The sequence below is a fragment of the Bactrocera oleae genome, chromosome 4 (genome assembly GCF_042242935.1).
Source record: "Bactrocera oleae isolate idBacOlea1 chromosome 4, idBacOlea1, whole genome shotgun sequence".
Lineage (NCBI taxonomy): Eukaryota > Metazoa > Arthropoda > Insecta > Diptera > Tephritidae > Bactrocera > Bactrocera oleae.
In genome coordinates, this window is record NC_091538.1 from 41,264,925 (window position 1) to 41,288,123 (window position 23,199).

The 23,199-nt window shown below is 33.1% G+C and overlaps 1 protein-coding gene across 12 annotated transcripts in view; it reads left to right on the plus strand.

Moving 5' to 3' along the window:
• Window positions 1-16,650, plus strand: part of Camta (Calmodulin-binding transcription activator) — a 133,929-nt gene extending 117,279 nt beyond the window's left edge. For 8 of the 12 annotated variants that reach the window (XM_070108920.1, XM_070108918.1, XM_036362550.2 and 5 more), the window contains 2 exons: window positions 1,797-1,910; window positions 3,062-16,650. In XM_070108920.1, coding sequence (XP_069965021.1) covers window positions 1,797-1,910; window positions 3,062-3,173 — 226 coding nt within the window. In that variant the 3' untranslated portion in view covers window positions 3,174-16,650. Of the gene's footprint in view, window positions 1-15; window positions 1,615-1,638; window positions 1,667-1,796; window positions 1,911-3,061 lie in introns of those variants that run through there. The other 4 variants (XM_070108919.1, XM_070108923.1, XR_011396174.1 and 1 more) reach the window with 3 other exon arrangements.
• Window positions 16,651-23,199: the final 6,549 nt, after the last annotated feature.

Below are 23,199 nucleotides of genomic sequence, written 5' to 3' on the forward strand. Positions count from 1 at the left end.
ATATTTTGAGTTTAGTTTTACATTTTATGTTGCCATCCTAATTATAATCAAACAACACCAAACCCTGCTGTTGTCATTTGAAGTATTGCATGTTTGGCTGCTTGGTTGATTACTGTGTATAGCGATGTGAGTTCCAGTATGACTTCCAGTGCTGCTGTCGGTCACGTACGCATTGCACCCGATGCGCAGATGCATGCAAGCGTTTGCAGCTTCGATAGTTGAAGTCCTATCGAAGTCTGCGATGCTTTTGAAGGCACCGCCCCATAAGTAATAATCGGTCTCACAATCATAGTGTAAATCCACCTGATAATCTTTGGCTTACAGCACCAGGACTTTCCAGCAAGTTGATTCCACACCTTGAGTGGCTTTGTAGCCTTGACTAAGGCCAGGTCCACATGCTGCTTTCACCGAAGAGTGGAATCCAGAATGAGGTCCAGATATTTGACCACATTAGTCGTCTGCACTTCTCTGCCTTCAAAGGATTGGTTCCTGAGGCCGGTCAGGGGCTTTCGTGAAAGGAACGATGGTAGTTTTCGAGGGGTTGATGTTCAATCCAGTGCTCTTGCCACGCTTTCGTGAGTCGTATTGCCACAAGCACCTTCGATGTCTAGGAAGGCGCATAGCTTCACCTCTCCACCATCCAGAAAACTTTTTATTTCTGAGGTTAACTGATACAGAGCAGTGTTAGTCGATCTGCCTGCTCTGTAAACGTGCTGATTCGCATGTAGGGTTGAAGCCTTCAGGGCTTCGATTTTATTTCGTAATCTATCCTAATTTTTTTTGACATAAATAGTTAGGTTGTATTTATATTCCTCCTAGTTCCCGTATGTTTGGCCTTGTTGAAAAGCGTTCGTATCCTTTTCCTAAGGTCTGAGAGTTTTCTTGAACACCAAGGACAGTTGCGCCTTTTGGTGACCGTTTTTAGAAGGCTGCTATAGTGATATGCGTCTATAACAAACTGGTTAAGTGAAGACAATCTGCTTTCCAGTCCTGAAGCCGTAGCACTACTGTCTGGCTGCCTCGCCTTGCTGATATTCATCCCACGTTTGGGGGGCAGATGCTTAACCTCTACCTCTAGCACGAACCTCATGATTCAGTGATCTGACATGATTGTCCGTCCGTCTGTCTGTATACATATACTCGAACTTGATCCTCCGTATTTCAGATATCGCTCTTGAATGCTGCACATGTTCTTTTCTTCCCAAGAAGCTGCTCATTTTGTCGGAATCGCCGATGTCGGCGATCATGTCCTTGTATGAAAAACTTTTTTATTTGACGAGATATCTCCACGGAGCTAAGCATGGATTATTGTCTAAGGCCACGGTGAAGTCTCCAAGTCTCGGATCAAAATTTAGTTCTTGTATGGAATATTTTGTATTTGTGAAGGATATTATAGCTTGGTTTCCCAATAAACATTAGGATTTTCTCAGTTTTCCATTCAAAACGATTGGAGAAAAGTTACAGCAAAACTTACATTCACAATTCCTATTTTTGCCTAAATTAGTTCTTTTTTTTCTTTCCTTGAATTTTCAACTCTTTCATGGTAGGGAAAAAACCAAATTGTATTAATTCCAAACAGCTTAACCTCGACAAAACATAAAAGTTAATAATATATTTTTATAAAATATTCTACGCAAGCATTTGGGATGGAAATTCAGCAACCTTGGTAAGGTTTTGGAACAAAAAGCTGTTATACCACATATATTTCAATTATATATCATCTAAACAACAACAAAAAAGTTCAAACATTTTTATTATAAAGTAACACATATACTTTTAAATTTTTTCTGGATTAGGCTACAGAGAGAACGAGCAGAAAAAGAGAAGCTGGTGCACCAACGCAGGGCGGAATACCTTCAAAGCTTGCAGTATCAAGAACAATCGGAAATTGTCTGCCTAGTCGAAAGAAAGTAAGTAGTATACTAATAATTTGCAATTGTACCAACCTAACCTTACCTTTGTCTCTTGAAAAACTATATTAAATCTCAAAAGTTCCTTATACTTTTAAATAGATAAGTGAAGTGTTTAATAATCATGATATAAAAAAGGAGTAAGCTATCTAACCAAGGTCCTCAACCTGTAGCTGATCACTCTTCAAATATCTGATGTGTGGAAAGTTAGAAGAGTGGTCCCACTACTAAAACCTGGGAAACCCTCTAATCATCTCCGAAAACTCTCCTTTCCCTAGTAGTGAAGACACTTGAGGCCTTGTTACTCCCAACTTTCACTCACCAACTGAGTCTAACAGACTATCAACATGGCTTCCGTAAAGTGCACAGCACCACCACTGCATTTAACTACATAAATGTTTAGATAGTTCATGGTCTAAACCAAAAACCCCCTGTAAGATAATGATCCTCAAAAGACTTCATTCAACGCTACTTAAGGAAATCGAACAATCCACGATCGCTCCAGAGCTGAAGAGGTGGACTATGAACTATCTGAGCGGTCGGCAATCGTCCGTACTGTTTCGAGGTCAAAACTTTAAACTAAGAAAAATTATTTCGAAACTTCCTCAACCACCAGAGGAGATTTCCACTATTCCGCAGATGATTGTACGATATTTACGTCAGACAATGAAATTGATCGCAGCTGTTCGAAAGTAAACGACTATCTCTCGACCTTTCTCACTTCTTCTCTGCAAGGAGCTTGTCACTCTCCCTCTCTAAATTCACAGCGACCATATTCACGAACTGGACGAATTAGTACTGACTGGATCTTAACATCACAGTTGATGACGTTAAAATTCCGACTGTCAACAACCCCAAGGTTTTATGTGCTGCATTCGACAGCCTATGCTCCTTCACTCCTGAAACGACTGCTATAACTGACAAAGTATAGAGCTGCAACAAAATTCTCAAGTTACTAGACGGTAGCTAGTGGGGAAAAGACAAAGAAACGTTGTTGGCAACTCATAAGGTAATCGGCTGGCCGGTTATAAACTGCACTGCACCGATATGGCCACCTGGATGTAGTAAAACGCAGACGAGGAAGGACGAGGAAGCAATATGCCTCTTATATAAAATATTATATAATAATGAAAAACTTCTTCTACTTCCAGTGAAATGCCTACAGCAAGCACGACAAATGAGCTTGTCAGCGTGAGCGGTGCAAACAACAACAACAACAACAGTAATATATTAACCTACCATTTGGGTCAAAACCAACAATGAGCTGTGAAATGAAGCAATTTTGGAATAAAATCGAAAAAGTCAGAAGTCAGTCAAAAAGCAGTGAAAGCTCTTTCTTCATAAACGAAAGCTTTTGTGCCGAAAATCTTGTATAAAGCGGCGTACCATTGTTAACCATTTTTCAATATGTAGCAAATGAAGTGAAATTGCAACAACACATGCATATTTATTATATATAAAACAAATCTAAATGCATGTAAATACACAATTTTTAGGTATTGTTTATATATACTACATATATAAATTAAATATATACACACATATATATACATAGGTACTTACGCATATGTGTTGTACATAAATATGCATATATATTCCAAAAACCTAATGGAGAAAAGCAAACCAACTATAACATATGACTAATTGTAAATCTTTGAATAGCTTTATCAAACTGAGTGAAACTTTCTATTCGCATCTTTTTGAAGTAGAATTGTAGTACGTCTTATTTACGATTACATAACTTGAAATATGTACACATATTTTTGATTACTGCTAAAGAGATAAAGTACTGTACAATGTACAATGAATTTAATTTTTTTACTTTTGCTATTGCACGGTTCTGTAGAAAACTTGTTGCCACTCTTCTTCTTCTTCTTCTTCTCGAAATGCAGTTCCCAAATATATAAAATTCAAACAATTTATATTTAGAAAATACTACATAAACTTAAACTGATGAAGTGGCGGAGGAGGAGGATAGGCATGTTTCATATTTAATAATATTTATGCACCAGAAAAAAACTTTTTTGCCTTCTAAATATATTTATATGTAAGTGAGGAATTAACTATTACTACTATTAACTATTAGCTAACTACTAAATCGATTAACTACTTATGTAGCAACAACAACAAAGAATAACATCATAACACTTTTTACGAATTGTTGGAGTTTTTTCTCTTTTCTTATAACTAAGCAGTGCGTCGTTTAAGTCATACGAAGAATTTTTAAAAAATTATATATACCAACAAAATATGTAGTGAAATTAATTAACATACATATATTAAATGGTAATATTACTTATTTTTTACAAAAAAAAAAAATCAAAACAACATTTTGTGTGTTTTTACTTTGTTTTTATGTTGAGAAAAATGCACGAATGTAAATGTGCAGTTTCGTCTTGAAGAATACGAAGAATTTGACACTTGAAATTTATTCGCAACACTAAGAGAACTTATTAAAGAAGCCTTCTATAAACTATAAACAAGAACAAACAAACTTAACTGAAACTATTTTAGCTGAAATTAACATAATAATAACGAAAGTAATGAATAATGTTGCGAAATAGCAAATTTAAAAATACACCTTGTAAACTTTTTAAACACTTGCATGTAGTAAACGAGAGCTCTATTTATATTGTACGTATATACATACATATATATATACATAAAGATAGTATATATTTTTAATTCTGAATTAAAAATTAGCCAAAAACTACAAAAAAAAAAAGATTTATGCAACTATAGGTTAGTTATAATGCGAATTAAAAGGCATTTTTGAAATACGTTCATTACGTTATTTAGCCAAAAGAGATATACATACATATATAATAAAAATAAAAATTATGAAAATTTCAAATATATTAAAATTAGAAAAAGAAACAAGTGCGTTTTTAAAAAACAACTATTCTCTACTAAAACTTACTAGTTATTAATATAAAAAAATATTTATGCTTTTAAATTTTTAGAAAAAAAATGTTATTCAACTTACGAAAAACTTACATACATACTATGAAAATCTATAAATATTTTAATGGTTGATTGAGAATTTGCAATGATTTCTAAAATCAAATTGAAAAACCAAAATTAAACTAAAACTTAACATTTAAAATATACACATTTTTGACTTAACTTAAACTAAACTTAAACTCCACACAACGTTGCTTTGTCGACAGCGTTTGTAAAATAAATACAAAATAAAAAAAATGAGAAAGTGCTTACCAAAACTTGCAACGCAAAGAGCTTGTACTGAGCTAGTGGAAGAGGTGCGCGTAGCGAGTGCACACGAATGTTAGGTTCTCCATTATTTATCATCGTAAGCAGCGTATGGAATTGAGTTGTAATACGTTGAATTGAATAAAAGCAAAAGTATTCTTAAACAAATGTAAATTAAAATTGTTTTTAAACTATGATAAAACATTTATTTTTAAATGTGATTATATATACCTACATATAAATATATCGATATATGGTATATGTATATTAATATATTATATATTCTGCTCCCCTATTTATAAACTATTATATTCCTATTACCTAACATTAAAGCATAATCAATTAAATAAATAAAAATTTATTACATTAAATAACAAAGAAACAAACAACAAGAAAATCAATAAATAAACTGTAACTTTTTATTATTGCTAGCGTCTAAGTCGTTTTGAAACTCTACTCTCACTCTACTATTCTAAACTGATCTACATATATTACAACAACAAAAAAAAGCATATAAAAAGATTTATGTACTCAAGGCATACAGGTGTGTGGTGAACGTAGTTTTATAACAAATATTCCAATTACTGTAGCAAATATTGAAATTTTTTACAGTATTTAAATTAGAACCTTTTTGCACCCACTTATGTAATGAATTACAATAACAATGCTTTCAAAAAAAATTAGCGATTGCGGTTGAGAGAGTCAATAAAAATATGCAGAGCAAAATTACAGAATTAAAGGGTCCACAAAGAGAGATCTCTTCGTTTTTGCTTAAATCGAAAATATAACTGTAATAGGCGATACACTTTGTAAATCCATAAATACAAACTGATCATCTTATAAGAGCATAATCCGATAATGTGAATTTTTGTACCGATTGTGTTAATATACATATATACATATATGTAATTCATAACTGAATCTATCGGTCAATATGTTAGAAATCTTACAGAATTTTCGAAAGAATATCTTTTTAATATTGTATCTTCTTGCCTGTGATTGTAAATAATGCATGCAATACTTCCTACTTTTAATTAAATATATATACCAAAATCTAGTATATCACTTTACTTTGCCAGAGTATAAAATATTCGTTTACACCAGAAATTAGTTCTTCCTTACTTTTTTATTTATTTAATTTTTTATATTTTTAGTTAATTTTTTTGTAGAAAACTTTATAATTTCCAATTTGTCACATCTGCAGATAATGCATCCCCAGCCTTCTTCTCGTTAAAAACTCGTTACCTAAATTTACTGCATGGAAAGTTGCATACTTTCAGGCGCCAGCTTTTATTTATCCATCTAATATGGAACAGTGGCGTGAAGCAGGAAAACAACAAACAAATTTAGATTCATACCCCTATTACGGGTTTCAACTCTACTCAGCTGAATTGAAGTTGATATTACGAACTAAACCATTTTCGGTCGAAGTTTCACTGGCCAACCTAGAGACTGAGGATTTAACAGATAATTAAACAAATGAAAATTTTTAAACGAAAAATTAAAAGAATTCAATTTAGTTATTGCTCATGAAAAGGTGAATATTTATTAAAATGGACATTGTTTTGAATTTATTATTTAAGAAAAAATCTTCTTGATCGCTTAAACCCATCGGGACTTCCTAACACCATATTCAGATTCATAAGTTATTTTCGTTTAAATGAGAGATAATTTTGTTTTTTATTAAATGATATAAAATAATGTTACCTCAAACTCCCCGTTTCCTTTCTGACGGTAACAAAAAAGCAGTTTAAATAATTTCAACTTTGGGCTGGCTGAGCAGACTACGATATTTATGATTGTTAAGTTTTAAGTTTTAAATATCATGAACACCGTATTAAGGCGCAGTGTATAAAACACCAATGACTGAGAAGGAGCAAAAAGCTTTAAAAATTTAAATTTCTTTAAAAAGTATATACCTAGGAGTAGTAGATTGTGTCAACTCTTTATGTTCGAAACACTTCCCACGATCCTTGAATCTATTGCCTCGGCCAGTTTCGGGATTTTACTTTACAAATTTTTCTCCTTTGTATTTTTTCATAATAACTGATTAAAATAGACTAAAATTATAAATACAATAGTTTATTTACCCGGTTTCCATTTTCTATTAATAATTTTTCTAAATAAATTCTTTAATTGCTTAGTAACAATTCTTCTTGACGGGTTGAGTTTATAACCATAAGACCGAATTTCAAAACTTCAACCAAAATGCAGTTGGGTTGAAAACAGTAATGGGGGCATTAAATATTTTCAGTATAGTTATTTTGTATATTTAGTTAAATAAGACAGTTTTTTTTATAAATCCAAAGTCACAAAAGCTCTTTTAACGATAGCTAATGGTACTTGCGACACTATCGGGACTCAATATTTTATTATGATCCTTTCTTGAGTTTATAAAGCGTTGTAAACTGAACACATATAATGAGACTGCTGCTTGTCAGAGCTTGGCCCACTCTCGATCGAACAACCAACCCGTATAACTCAAATAGACTGGTATAAACAGACCTAAATATAACGGCAAACGGTTTTACGTCTTTAACGAGTTGTCTACATAATTGTTATTGTAGAAGCGGAAAAAATATTTTCCAATTTTGAAGAATGCTGTCGTGTTAGTGGTCAGAGTTTGAGCCAATGCTTTCCGGATAAAATACGGGTTCGGAACTGTTACGTAGACCCGACTGTCGTGGGAACGAGGTAACCATGGTAGGCTTGTTGGTTATTGTTGGGTAAATTTGTTTTTTTTTCAGTCGTGCTAAATATTTATAGACTATTTTTGGAGATCGTTAAATTTCATACTTATTCTTGTAGGAATCATTTTTACTATACAATAGTTTGTAAGTTTGTAACACACAGAAGGAAACGTCGAAGGCCCTATAAAAGATATATATAAATCATCAGCGTGACGAGCTGAGTTGATTTAGCTATGTCCGTCTGTCTGTATATATGTGAACTAGTCCCTCATGCTCTAAAAAATTGAAACACGTTTACAACAATAACACGTAACACAATATTTTCACGGTATCTAAGGAAAAGAGAATTTGTTTTTGGCCCAGCCTAATGTACATACATACATATATATGTAGGTATATCCGTAGTCGGTAGGTTTGGGCTTGGCTGCAAGGTGCAAGTGTCGTGCAAGTAATTGCTTTAATTATCGTTTTTTAATTCTTTAGTTTTTGATAAAATGTTTTTCTTGAAAACTAAATGTGTGTATTGCAATTAATAAATTGAAAATCCATAAAAGGCAACAGAAAGTCAAGTTCCGACAATTTAAATACATAAAATGTAAAATTAATAAACAAACAACAACAAATAAGTATGTAACATGCAAGCTAGTGCAGTAGCGATATGAATCGAGTAGATGCGTACAAACATATATACAAACAAATGTATGTGGTATTGAAGAGTAATGCGGCTGAGGCAGATTGAAGTAGACATGTAACTTTTGGCATTGTTTTCGTCCGTCCACGTTGTTAGCTTTCATAAAAGAGAAAATAATGAATATAGTAAATAAATAAATTGTAAAATAACAAACAAATCCACATTAGATGATTGAAAATATTTATTTGTAAAAAATAAAAATAAAACGAGAGACAGCAGGCAAACTGAGAGCTGCACATGGAATTCAGAGGTATAAAATATATCAAAAATAAAAATTATGAAATAGTATAAAATTAACGAATATTTACTTCACAAAAATGTAAAATGCCGTCACTTAAATATTTCCAAACTCAAACTAAAAGAAATAATTAACAGAAATATAAATAAAATTGAAAATCATAACTGTAATTGTAAAAGGAAGCTCCAACTAGTATCTAGAGCATATTAACTGCACTTATTTACTCAAATATATATAAAAATGTATACATATATACACTTATATAAGGGCCGTTAGTTACACTGGCATACATACCTACTACATCAATACTAATGCGCACAAACACACAGTTACCTAATGCGTATTTGTGGCTTTGAAAAATTGAAAAATTCAGAATACACTCCTGTGTACATACACACATACAAACAAACATAAAATAAGCAATCCAAAAATCGAATTAATATTGTTATAGAGCTACTATCCTGTTCCTGTTGACCATGAAGATGAGTCTTCCTACGAAAGGACGGTGTTCAGTAAATGAAAATATGAAAAACATCCCTACTTCATGATTCTAGGAAAATTTTATTTACAAATTTATATTCTTTACTATTGGTCGGAATTGTGGTGATTTTGATGTACACATACGAGTATATGAGCTTGTTATCGATAAATTTTTTTGGGGTATAAAAGTAATGGTTTAGATGGCAAAACAAAGGACTGTATAGGTTGGCTTCTTTTAATAGTAGTTCATTATAATTTCGTAAAATTGGATGGACTTTTTTATTTTTTAAATCCATTATTGATTAACAAACATATGTGTTTCTGTTCTTTCTTTCCTTACTGATAAGAGGCTTTCGGATATATAAGTTGATTTTTGTCTAAACATTACATTTTGTATCCAAAAGCCACCACTTTTTTTTGCAAAACTGAGTCTTAATATAAAACAGAAGTAATAAATAAAATATTGAAGAAATTTAAAATTGAAGTAAAATATGAGAAAAAAGTTTTAAATCTCATTTGCGCTGTAGCAAAAGTTTGTATCATCATTATTACTATGGTTTCAGCAGAAATTCGATATACAAAAGACTTCTTCTGATACGACAATTTTTATATCATTCAATTCATTTTATTCATTCACAGGAAACGACTGGTTACATACCAGAAACAAAAGATTTTAAGAAATTTATGAGTTACAGCTTGGTTGGTTTAGCCCTTCTTTACTTGTTTTCATATAAATTTGAAATCACCTGCTGTATCATGACTTTGGTAGAACACTGTAACCATATTATTCCTCAAACGAAAATCAACCTAAATATATAAATTTATAATATTTGGAAATTCTTTATGGATTAGAGAATTCATTACAAAACTACATTTATATTCGGAATAGTGGAAATTGAAATCTGATGGTTTGAAATGGTGTTCGACATCGATTTTTAATAACTGCTGCTTAAAAAAAGGCTATACAGAAATTCAATCCGGCTCTTTTTTTATACTCTTGCAACATGTTTCTACAGAGTATAATAGTTTTGTTCACCTAACGGTTCTTTGTATCACATAAAACTTATCGAGATAGATATGGAGTTATATAAACATATATAAATGCTCAGGGGGACGAGACTCTGAAACCAGGGTGACTGTCTGTCTGTCACCCTGTGCAAGCGATAACTTAAGTAAAAATAAGTAAAAATTAAGATATCTTGATGAAACTTGAAAAAAATGTTCCTTGGCGAAGAGGTGGCCGTCATCAGACCACTACCACGCCCACAAAGCGCCATTAATCGAAAACGTAAAAAGTGCCATAACTAAGCCATGAATTAAGAACTAAAATTTGGCATAACGAATCACATTGAGGCAACTGTGGTTTGAAAACCTTTAAAAAGTGGGCATGGCCTCGCCCCCTAATAAGTTTAGTGTATTTATTTCCCAAGCCAATAAAGCTATATTACCCAGATTTGCACAGATAGTTTTTTTCAACCCCGCCTACTATCCATATAACGGATTTTTTAAAACCTTCTGAAAGTGTGATAAATCAATAACTTAATGCATCAGAGATATTAAATATTACCCCCAAAATGGCACAAGAGGGCTTTACAATTGGACGGTGGGCGTGGTACCGTCCACTTTTAAATGAAATCACATATCTCGGGACCTGCTTGATGGATTTCAAACAAATTCGGTATATAGTGTGAAAATGAAATTGGGGTACAACCTTCCCATATTACACAATTTTAAATTTCATCTGATTCTTTCACATTCCAGTGTTCAAATAAAGCACTAATTAATATATCAGGATAAAACTTTGCACCAATATTACCAATTATTCTTGCGAACTTTTTATCAAAAATATATGGTATGTGAGGTACCTTAATGAATGTAAGTTAATAAGATACAAATTTGATTGTAATCCATTCACAATTTCGTCAAATAAGAAATATTGAATTCTTTCGCAACATTATATATAAAGCTTTCATTGTAATCCATTCACGATTTCGTCAAATAAGGAATATTGAATTCTTTCGCAACATTATATATAAAGCTTTCATTACACCTGAAGGTATTTAACTGGCTTTGATCCTTGCAACTTGCAAGAGTATAAAATGTTCGGCTACGCTCGAACTTAGCTCCTTCTTTGTTGTTCTTATAGTAAAGTGAAGAATTCAATTGAGAGTATAGTCTTTCCATATTCAGTTGGCGTTTTCATCAATCCTATTATTTATTCTTCAAAATTAATGTGGTGTCCTTCAAAGTTCAGATAGATTTAACATTCTACTGATAAGCAGTTTGATATCGACCTTGAGTTATCCTTGTGACCCAGTTCTATCTCCTTATTCAGTGAGAAGGAAAAGAGAGGCTGTCAAAACTATTGAGATGGCGACCTACTACGGAGTAAGGAGATTTTAAGAGAATGATTTGACATTTTATTTTGATCAGAAGCAGAAAAACATCTGATCGATGACCAAATAATTAAAATTTTGACAACTTCACTATGTTTTTAATCGGGAATAACTTATTAAATAAGTAAGAAAATTGTAGTGTTTACTTTTAGGAAAAAAATACAAACAACAGTATAGGATTAAGAGTAGCTTCCAAATTCGACCGGGCTTTGGTTTTTTGAACCCCGTTTTGATGGTTCTTTATTTTTAAGCAAAAGGCAGCTTCCAGTCTTTAATTTTTTGAAAGATGTCCTCGAAATTAAGAACAATTTACTCATACTTACAATATAAATTATGCATACTAGGGGCGCATCGGTCTTAAACAATTTTATGAATACAAGATTAATCAATAAGCCGCCTTTATGGGCCACAGCTACATTTGCTTTGTTTTCCTTCACTTTTTCGGGCATCTCGGGCAATGTGATTCGGCACGAAGGTTTGCAGTTTGCTTACCTAGGATTAATGACGTCCATTTTGTTGTCCAACTAATTACTCTAAAGAAATTCAGATGATTCCAAATCTGTAGATCTAGCTGGCTAGTCACCCCCTTTTGACAGCATTACTTCTAAGAATTTATCCAATTTAAAGACTTTATACTTAGAGTAAATAAATAAATTTTACCTACATCGTAGTATGTTGTGTGTTAGGGAAACGAAATTCCCAGAATGTATTCAAAAGAATACCTCTAAAAAAGCGAATGAAGTCGTTCTTCTTCTTAGTTCTAATTTCTAAGGAGTAATAATACATTAGCAGGCAGTTTTTATTGAAACAGTTCCGGCAATTTATTTCCATTATTTGCGACCAAGCTGAATTTCTTGTAGTTTTTCTAAACTCATGAAATAAAGAGTTCAAATTAGGGCGCACCAGTGGAAAAAAACCGCAGAATGTGCAAAATTAAAACAAAAGTTCCTTTTCTGTGGAATATATTTTGGTTTTATTCTCGCACATTTCCGTGCAATTGTAATTGAAATACTTAAAGTACCTTAAGCCATTCGGCATTAAAACTTTTCAATATAGAACAATTAATAATTCGAAATTATAAAATATTATAGTTGACTTAAAACATTAATTAATTAAATAAATAAAACTAAGAAATATAAGAAAATACATAACAATTAATTAACAATAAAGTAATTTATTAACTAAAATACCAATACGAATACATGTATAAACATTTGACCTTGATGTCAAATACAGCAAAAAATAATTTTATAAATTGCAAACAGAATTATAACAAAAGAACACCAATTGCGTAAATTTTCGATAATAAGCATCTTTTAAAAAGAATTCTTAAAAAACTGCAAAATTTAACAATATTTTAGATAAGCAAATACCACTTAGAGAACAATTCCAAGCGCACTTTTTATTAAACACACATAATCACATAGAGATATAGAGGTACTTACATACATGTATGAACAAGTACTATATACTATATACAAACAAGCATAACGATTACAATATTTTTAGCGAAAAATGTATCAAAACAAAACTTATTGCTCGAAAACTACTTAGTTGACTCGAATTAGGGTTGCAAATAATTCATTGAATAAATAATTGAAACAACATTTTAGTTAAGGTTTTTTAGTAATCCCGAAAATCTTAGCTAAGTATAATTTTTAAATTTTTAATCAGTAATACCGGATTGAAAAATAAAAATTTTAATCCTAAGCTTATAATTAGGAGTGAAAAAATAACCTGTGTTAGAATTAACATATTTTTGTGTTTGCGTTCTTCGTGTTCTACCCTTTTGAACTAGAGCTCGCGCAGAGCCATAATTTTCAATACTCTAGAGCACTGGTCTTATACACTCAGACGAGTTATATTTTACCAATTTTTAATTCTAATTGAAAAAATTATTATTAAAAATTAAATTTTAAATTTTAGATTCGTTTGTTGGGATTAACATATTAGATTCGATTATTCGATTTTAAATATTTGAATTTAAAAATTTTGCAACCCTGGCTCGAATTATATTATTGTCCGCAAACTTGTACTATACTCCAAAATATATTCACATACGATTTTAATTACATGATCTATTTAATTGCATAGGCATACTTTATATATGCATACATATATGTTTTATTTACATGTATATAATTCTGTACATTATTATTAGTATGAAATAAATTGTTCAGGGGTATTCATACTAAGTAACTCATTTTAATATAATAATTTATTTTTTATTTCTTTTGATTAAATTACTTTTGAACGATTTGGTAGCATTGGAAGCCTAATTAATGAACCACAAGTCACAATTTTAAAAACCAATGTCCATTGGTTGGAATGCTCGACGCGGTAACTGGCTGACAAAATAAGATTTGAAGTTGAGCTCAAAATGTTACATACTCAATTCATAATCACAATTAACATAGACAAAAGCTGTCTTCTCTTCACCAAGAGTGGGAAAGTAGCGAATCGAACAAACTCTACCAGATGTCCAAACAAACGGGCAGCACTTGTGGTGCAACCCTACGCTAACATGTCTTTTGATGCATGCGTAATTGTGCTATGTCTCTTTCTTGGTGGAGAAATATTTCTTTCCGCGTCACGTAATGTTCGAGTAGTCTTTCAGCAATCATGAGTCTGAGTCAAAAGCTACCAAAATGTTTTCTCATGATTTTTCTAGATATCAAATAACGATTTTGATTAAGAATCACAGAAACATTTATTTCGGAGAACACCTACATTGGTGAGTTTCCATTTGCATACCACTCCTACAAGGTTTATCGTTTCAGCTGACATGGTCACGGACTTACCATATGTGGGCGAGTCTTTGCAGCTTTACGCTCTTTTAGTACAATGTCCATTTCGTGTCATTCCTCAATTACCTTTATTTGTCGATACTCTAACTTCAACTCCAAGATAATATGTAAAGGTAGTTAAATGAGAAGATAAAAAGCGGTTAAGCATTTAAAATCAGAATACCTACTTTCAGAAACAGTATTGAATTTGCGTTTATCTTGCAATCAAAACTATAGTTTTAGACACTCGCAATTCCTTATATGCCTCTTTACATTCTGTTGAATAAACTTTCGTTATTGAATTAAAACCTTTTAAAACAGTTAATTTTATTTAATAACACATGTATAAACAAGCGATGAAATTTTACTTCAAATGGTCACCTTTTCCTTTCATACAAGACTATCCAACTCTGACCACAAACTTTTGAACCAAGTGATTCAAATCTAGACTTCCAGACAGCCAATCATCTGCAGCTATGAAACCTGGAATGTTGCTTTTAAGCCACTTCAGGGTGGTTTTGCTTTGTGTTCTGGTGCAGAATGTCAAAAGTAGAAAACTAAAATAGTTTATTTGGATATATCTAAATACAAATTAGAAATTACAAATAACTATGAATTAAAAATTTTCATAACCGACCATTTTTCCTTAAGCAAAATATTTTTATTTTAAATAACTAAATCAGTCAGAAATTCAGAAAGTACATTTCTATATTTTTTAATCGAAAATAATATTTTATAAAACTTGTGTGACTCTTAACTTTGGTTTGGCTTCAACTAAAAATAAACATTTCAATAAAAGTATTGGACTTTGTATATACCATATATAATATATAAATTGAAACACTTTCTTTTTTATTATGTTTTAGTGCTTCTGAAAAACTTGTTATTTCATATATATTTTTAAAAGAAATCTGAATTTTTGAAAGAACAGTGTGAATACTCCTATCAGTTAACAAAATGTGTCATAAAACCGTTGCTTTAACTTATTTAAAAAGTGCAACATTGCCAGAAAACAAACAAATTAAAACAGAAGAAACAACATGCAGCAAGCTAAGCTTTAAAAAACGCACAGAAATTGCGTTACATGGTGGAATTCCAGTTGTAAAAACATTTTTAAATTATAGAAACAAATCAAACCAGTATGAGCGACGAAGAAAAAAAGATGAAAACTAAAATATTTATTGCCAGCGATTATGCTGCAGTTGTTAGATGTGCGATACCAAGCGTACATTCATAATAATTTTAACAAAAACTTCGATTCTCTCAATATAACTAAGTTAACAGCCAGAATGTTTAGATCTGTAAGCAAAAGCATTATCCAACACTGTACCAAAGATCTCCCTGCGAGAGAGCGCAAACACCCTGTAAAACGGTAAAACTGTAAAAATATATATTGTAAATTTAATTATATTAATAGAAAAAATAAGCAAATTTCATGTAAATTAAAGAAAAAAGTGTAAAACTTCAACAAAACTGACTACATAAAACACACTGCAATTCCTTGAAGAACTTTTGGCTGCTCTCACCGAATGCTGCCAAAGATTTCACACTCACTTGTAAGTTGTAAAAATACATACATTTACTTACCTACATATATGGTACTTAAAACATAGTTCAGTAACTGTAAAATTATGAAAGTAAGATTTTAAACTAAATAGCAAAACCGATTATTTAACCACACACAATGAGAATAAAAGCTAAAAAATGTTAAACTAACTGTAAAGCGGTGCTCAGCAACCCCACTTACGTACATCATACATATATACAATACTTACATATATAAATGCCATATACAAACTATTTACTGTTATAGTCAGTAAGAGGTTTTGAATTGTATTGCTAAATTATTACACCCAACACTTTTCCTTTAATTTAACGTTATGATTACATTAATTCCACCAAACGAGCAAGCATTGCTTACTTATAATTCTAGTAAAACTTTTTTCGAATTGTTAACAAGTCTTGTAAATCTAAAAAAACCAAAGGCAACAAAAATTTACAAGTTACATAAACACTTATATATATATACACTTAGATTATATATTCTATCTTTACATAACATACATACTGAATATACTTAATATAATATAATACATAGAACATACATACAAATGTAAGTGAAGATGTGCTGAAACGAAAGTGGTGCAAATGCAAGTGATAGACAACACTTTGCAGTTTCTGTGTAAGCAAAATAAATTAATTACATCAATAAAGTTTTATTATTAATACTTTAGTCAGAAGGAAAAGAACACATGACTTTGATTTCAATCACAATGTGGGAGGAGTATAGTTAAGCTTATTCTAGCAGAAGTGACCAATTCTTCAGGAAGGCTTTAAAAGTGAGAAAGACATATTAAAAAAGTTTTCCATAAAAAAACTTAATTCTGATCGGTCATTTTATATGATGGTAATATGCTATACTGGTTCGATATAAACAATATGATTGTCAATTGTGGGAGTGTCTTTGAATAATTCTGGCCAAATCTCGTGAAGATATCTTTTCAAATAAAATGTTTTCCCTACAAGCACTTGATTTGGGTGAGTCAGCTATATCATATAATGGTCCGGTATGAACAGTTTGTTCGGAGATTGTAGCGTTGTCCTGGAAAATAATTCTTTCCAAATTTCGTGAAGATAATTTTCAAATAAAAAGTTGTGTATTTGCCTTCATTTGCTGTAATTTTTTAAACAGAAGATGGCGCGAAAATTATCATCAAAGAGATTACAAGAAAATTTAATATTTTTAGTCTCACACGTCGTCAGCGCTAAATGGTTCCAGTGGGATGGTGTATCATTCATTGGAACGAACTTTTCATGACCGAATCATTTCAATGTATCTATTATACAAATATTAGAAATAAATTGTCTCCGATAGACTACGTACTAAGAGATTGGAAACAAATTTCGATATGGTTAAAGAGATGAGCTTGCTACGCAGGTGTTAAGTTCCACAAAGCTTACAAACAAATAGGGTCACAATATTGTAAATTTCGTTCATTCTTCATTTCTTTGTCTAAAATAAATGTTCTAAACTTAAAAAATAGTCAGGGTTGAATATTTCAAAAATCCCTAAACCCGCTGAAAGAAAAGTGCTTAGAGTAAAAACGTATCATGCCTTATATGCATGATGCTTTATAAAAATTTAAGGTTAATTATAACTGATTGGTCATTATTGGTCACAACTATTTAAAATAACGATCATTACGAGAACGACGACCAATGATTTAGACTGAAGTAAAGGATCATGTAGGTAGGTAGGTAAGAGTGTCGCCCCTATGGGCTCAATTAGCACTAAACTGTGCCATTTTGATACATTATTTATAAGAGCTTTAAATATTGGTATTTTGTGCCCTCAATGAAAATACTTATCTCCTTTATGCTTTTTGTTAATAGACATTCAAAATTTGGTCCCTCATGTGCCAAATAGTGTTCTGAGGCATTCCCATTTTTATCGCGGGTTCTTCAAATGGCAATGCCTCGTTATGGTGTCTGTAAGTCCATGTATGCTTTTCCTGGACCTATTTAATAATCTATGAGTTCTTGTCTTATCATATTTTGGCCAAACCTGTTTCGCTATCTTGCATTTGGTTGTATAATTCCTTCTGAGATATTTGTATAAATTGCGTACACGGTATCGTAATGTCTTCGCTTCAGGATCCTCTAGAGAGGCTCCTTACATGGCCAACTCGTCTGCTATTGCCGAAAATGTTCCCTTGCCGGGAACCCAAATTTTGGACAAGTGCAATTGACCTTCCAGTGAGCTTATAGCCTTAATATATTTGTTGACAACGCTGGCTATCTGTGTATATGGTAGCTCCCTGTATCCTCCCGTAGTTATTCAGTAGAACTCCACCAGTAGACGGAAGTAGTGGGATATATCAAGATTCTCGGAGTATACCCCCGTCCCTACTCCGCAGTCTATTTTGCACCCGTCGGTATAGATTGAGGTAGTATTCTCCTCCCCTACAAAACCTCTTCTTCATTCACGATTGGTTGGTATTCTCACCTGGAGGTCACTATTGAAATCCAACCTTGGGAGGATATAGTCTGAGCTATTTAGATTTTTTTTGAGCTGGTTCAGGATATCGCTTTCGTCTATAACTATTAATGTTCCAGCTTTCTATCACCTTTATTCTTATAGCAGCAGTATTCTTATATGCATCAGTCGGATATGACTTAATGACCCCAGTAAACCCTGCACATGCTGCTCTCTGTTTCAGTCCAGTTTGGTTCTCGACCCCTAGGTACTCTGCCGTGTGGGATAAAGAAATTGCAGTACCACTAAGTACTAGGGTGAACTCCTAGTCCGTTGTTCGCGGCCCACAGTTGCACGTGTTGTCTCACTGATCTATATCGTCTGCATATGCTACTGCTTTAACTCCTCCTCCTTTCATTTGGATTAGTATTTTGTTCAAATGCACCACTCATAGAAGCGGATAAAGGACACCTCCCTGCGGAGTCCGCGCCTGTCTGTTGCAGTCATTGTATACCGCTCGAGATGTAATGACTGTTCTATTGGATTTATCACCTCTTGTACGGCACTTTCTGTTAAATGACCCTTTATGTATGCCTGCATTTGTAGTCGATAAGTTGTCCGATACTATTGGTCTGATGTGTATGTCCATTAGCCTTTCCAAGACCTTCAGCATCAAGAAAGTGAGGTTTATAGGCCTAAAATCTTTCGCATTTTCGTGTGTTCTTCTGTCTGGTTTTGGAAGAATCATCACTTTGATTCGTTTCTAGCTTTTTGGGATATAAGATAACCAGATACTTGCATTATAGATCCTTTCAAGCCTTCGAACAATTGGTTCCTTCAGCTTCTGCAGCATTATAGAAATGATCTCATCCGGACCCGTCGCTGTATATAGTAAGAAGCTGTGGTATATGTGATTTTTCCTTTGCTTACTTTATGACCCAATTGTTCTGCTGTACTTTCGGTTTGTTCTGGTTGAACACCCATTACCATGGATTGCTGACCTCCCGGGAAAGGAAACTTCAAGCGACTCTTCAGCAGAAGAGGTCCATATGCAATAATGTTGTTTTCTTTTGACAGTATTTTGCTCAGCCTGGCAGATTCTTTGCAGCTTTCTATTGATGTGCAGAAGGTCCGCCATGAGTTTGCCTTAGTTTTCATAATTGCTTTTTTGTATTGTTTCATGATATTTTTATAGGGTTGCCAAATTTTGTTCCTATTAAAGGCTTTTCGGAGTTGCGTTCTTATGGTCTTTAAATCACTGTTCCACCAAGGAGAGGACCTCCTATTCCTCAGAATAATTAAAGGTGTGAATTGGTTGAAAGAAGCTGTTAAAATTGTTTCGATCTTCTTCACCTCAGTATCTAATTCTTGAGTATTTCTGGTTATACTAAGTGATTGGTAATCTGTGTTTTATATATATATCGATAGGTTATACATATAAAAGTACCATACTATTTTATATTGATATCTTAAATAGTTTTCGAGTTACAGCTTTCTAAAATGTAACCGCTCAATTCAATCAGCTAATCTTCAAACGGATACTATTTTTTAGTGAGAATTTTTTTTTTGGTGTCATCCACGGAGATGGCCGGAATCATTTCAGCAGTGGAGGACATTTAGCGCCGTCGAAAAATGTTAAATTTTTTTCTTCTATGTATTTTAAAATAAGGATATATGTTATAATTATATATTATAAATATGTATATATATAAATTAAAATGTATGTATTATAATTGAAAATAAACCTAAAAATTTAAATCGGTTGAAACCGCAGTGTTTGTTTTTAATTCCCAAAAATTGCCTATTTTAGGCTGTCGAGCTAGTTGTGCCCTTTAGGTTTTAGTCTAAAATTAACCTAAATTAGCTACTTATATTGTAGATAAATCTGCTTAAAGATTTTACCGTGGGAATGGAATGCGTTCTTTTGGGGTGTAGATTGATTTTCGCGATCTAAGTGTTGCTTATAACAAATTTAATTTCCCTCCATGGCGGCTCTCTTCGAAAAGAGACGACTACTGGCTGCAGTTAGTTAGCTGCACGCAACACAATAAACATTTATATAGATGGCTCGAAAATGAAGGACGGAGTTGATGTGGGGATATACTGTCGAGAGTTAGGCATAGGCTGCCTTTTAAGCTGATGAACCACTGCCGAATATTTTAAGCAGAGGTTCATGCTATTTTGAAGGACGCGGTGCTAGGCTCTAAGGCATCAGCAGGCAACTCAAGAGTTAACGGCTATGTATGTGGATAGCCAAGCAGCAATCAAGGCAATAACCTCGTTTCACTTATCGGGAAGACGTGTCTTGAGAAGCAGGGCAGCATTGCAGAGTGTCGCTAGGAATACGCGACAGCCAGATCACAAAGGCTTCGAGGGTAATGACATAGTGGAGGAGTTAGCCAAGAGTGATGTACGAAAACTTGATCAACATTGGAAAACCCATGCATTGTCTATACGACGATTTGGACAGGAGCTTGGCAAGAAAAATTAAGATGCGGTGAAACACTGCAAAAGTCATGTGTTAGGCGGTCAGAAAGATACAACGTTCCTAGTGGCACTCGATAGGAGGGAATGTAGGAACATGATTGAAATACTTAATGGTTACAGTCTGGTAGCGACACACGCCTGCAGAATGAGACAGATAGATCGAAAAGACTGCAGGAAATCTCAACAGCAAAGAACCAGGGAAACAATGGAGTATCTCTTGCGCACTTGTTACACGTTGGCAAGGCAACGCGCCCAGCATTTGGGTGCTCCTGGCATTGTAATTTTTTAGTTATTTTACATTAGGACCCTTCGCAGTAGTTAGACTCGTCTAAAATCTGTAACAAAAAATTTCAAATTAGATAAACTTTCCGGAACAGTGCACGTGGATAGATTTTTCGGGTATATTTTCGTACTGAATACATACAGACAAATCTTTATGTAAGCAATTTTTACTTATTGTATCAACAAGTGAGTAAGTAATATTACGACACCTTCAACCTCCCAACATCCCTTACCTCACTTCCTCTTTACTACTTAATGTTGATTTATATATTTATTGTAGAAGCTATGAAAGGGAATGGTGACAATTCTATCTCAGTCTTATATTACTTCGCGAACACACCCGATCTCCAAGCCCTTTGTTCCAGTACTTTCACGATTCTTTACAGCGAACTATACAGATCGTTTTGCACAATTTAGCATCGCATTACTCGTCTTGTCTATGCGTTGACTGTTCGTTCCATTGTTTGTGTAACATAAAATTAGGCTAAACAATCATTAAATCAGAAAAAATGCAGTCGCAGCAGCAGCAAAAATAAAGCCAATAAACGGCTCAAATAAACAAAATAACAAAAGCAATTGGTACAGTAATAATACAACAATAATAGATATGAAGTGAGCTGACAGGCAAATAAACTGATCACCCAACCAGCCGGCAGGCAGTGCACCGGCGCACTCGTTATGAAATGAATAAATTGGAGTGTACGGGGGAGGGAGTTGGCAAGGCAGACTGCAACTTGATACGCCTGTTTCTACGATTGATTTGATTTTATCGTGTTTTTCTATTTACGAGTACTCGAAAACCATTGTTGCATTTGTCATGGTTAACATTCCCATATTTCAGTGTGTTGAATGTGTAATTTATCTACTTATACTTGTAAGTATGTATATATAGGGGTTTGCTGGTGTTTTTTTTTTCAATTTGGCTACATTGCTGGCAATGATTTACAGGCCAATGGGAACGTTCTTCAGACAGTCTAACACGATTCAATATGTTTACTAAAGTTATAGTATCCGAAGTAGAACAACTTCCATTTCCAACTCCATTCCCAAATCAGGGATTTAGTTTATTTATCAGAAAAGTTAAAAAACATGATTTGATAGTTTCCGTTACTTTTTATTATAAAGTTTTGTTTACAAACTTAGTAAAACTTTGATAGTTCGTTTCACTTAAAACATTGAGTGTCGCAATCTTGTCGCTATTATTCATGGTATTTATGATATAAAACAATTAGGGATCTACCATATACGGTTCTCATACAAACTGTTGATAGTATAAAATGTCAACTTAAATATAGATGAAGAAGAAGAAGCTAGGAGACTATGGTTTGTAAGGGTGGACTCATCACTTAAGTGGTATAGCCCATATTTTCGATGATCCTAAGTTTTGTTTTGCATATTTTAGATCAGTTTTACCATTGTAAACGGTTCAAATAACAAATAAAAATGCAAATTTACATTTTAGGTTAAAGTTTTAAAGCAAAAAAAAAGAACTTCTCGACCAAGAAAGAATCGCAGCACAATTGCGCATACATCAGAAAACGTGTTAACGCAGGGTTGCACCACAAGTATAAGTTTGTTCGATTCGCTGCTGGCCAACTCTTGGTGAATCGAAGACAATACAATCATATAAAGTGCCTAAGTATTATAAAATTAATAATATCGCGAATTTTGTTTTTCACAATGCATTCTTTTAAAATCTCTGATTTCATGCAACAGTAAAATCTGATCTACAACATGTCAAGGAATTATTATATATGAAATCTCTGGATTCGAAGGTCTCTACCCCTAGCGTTTTATTCATACCGCCAGATATCTCATTGGCAATGGCTTTTGTATTCCCTTCCTTCTGAGGTTACATATAAAGCAGTCTGTCATAGGGGGATAAATGGAGAAATACTCCAGCCCTCGCTGGATGACGCCTGTCTGCAATGTTTTGGCAAGGCAGCTTAGAGGCAGCATAAAATCACTAAATTACAAGCTGCGACATCATTGCCCAGTCTTCACTCGCGCGAAGATATAACGAACACATGCCAGTTATTCGGTGCCATTAAAG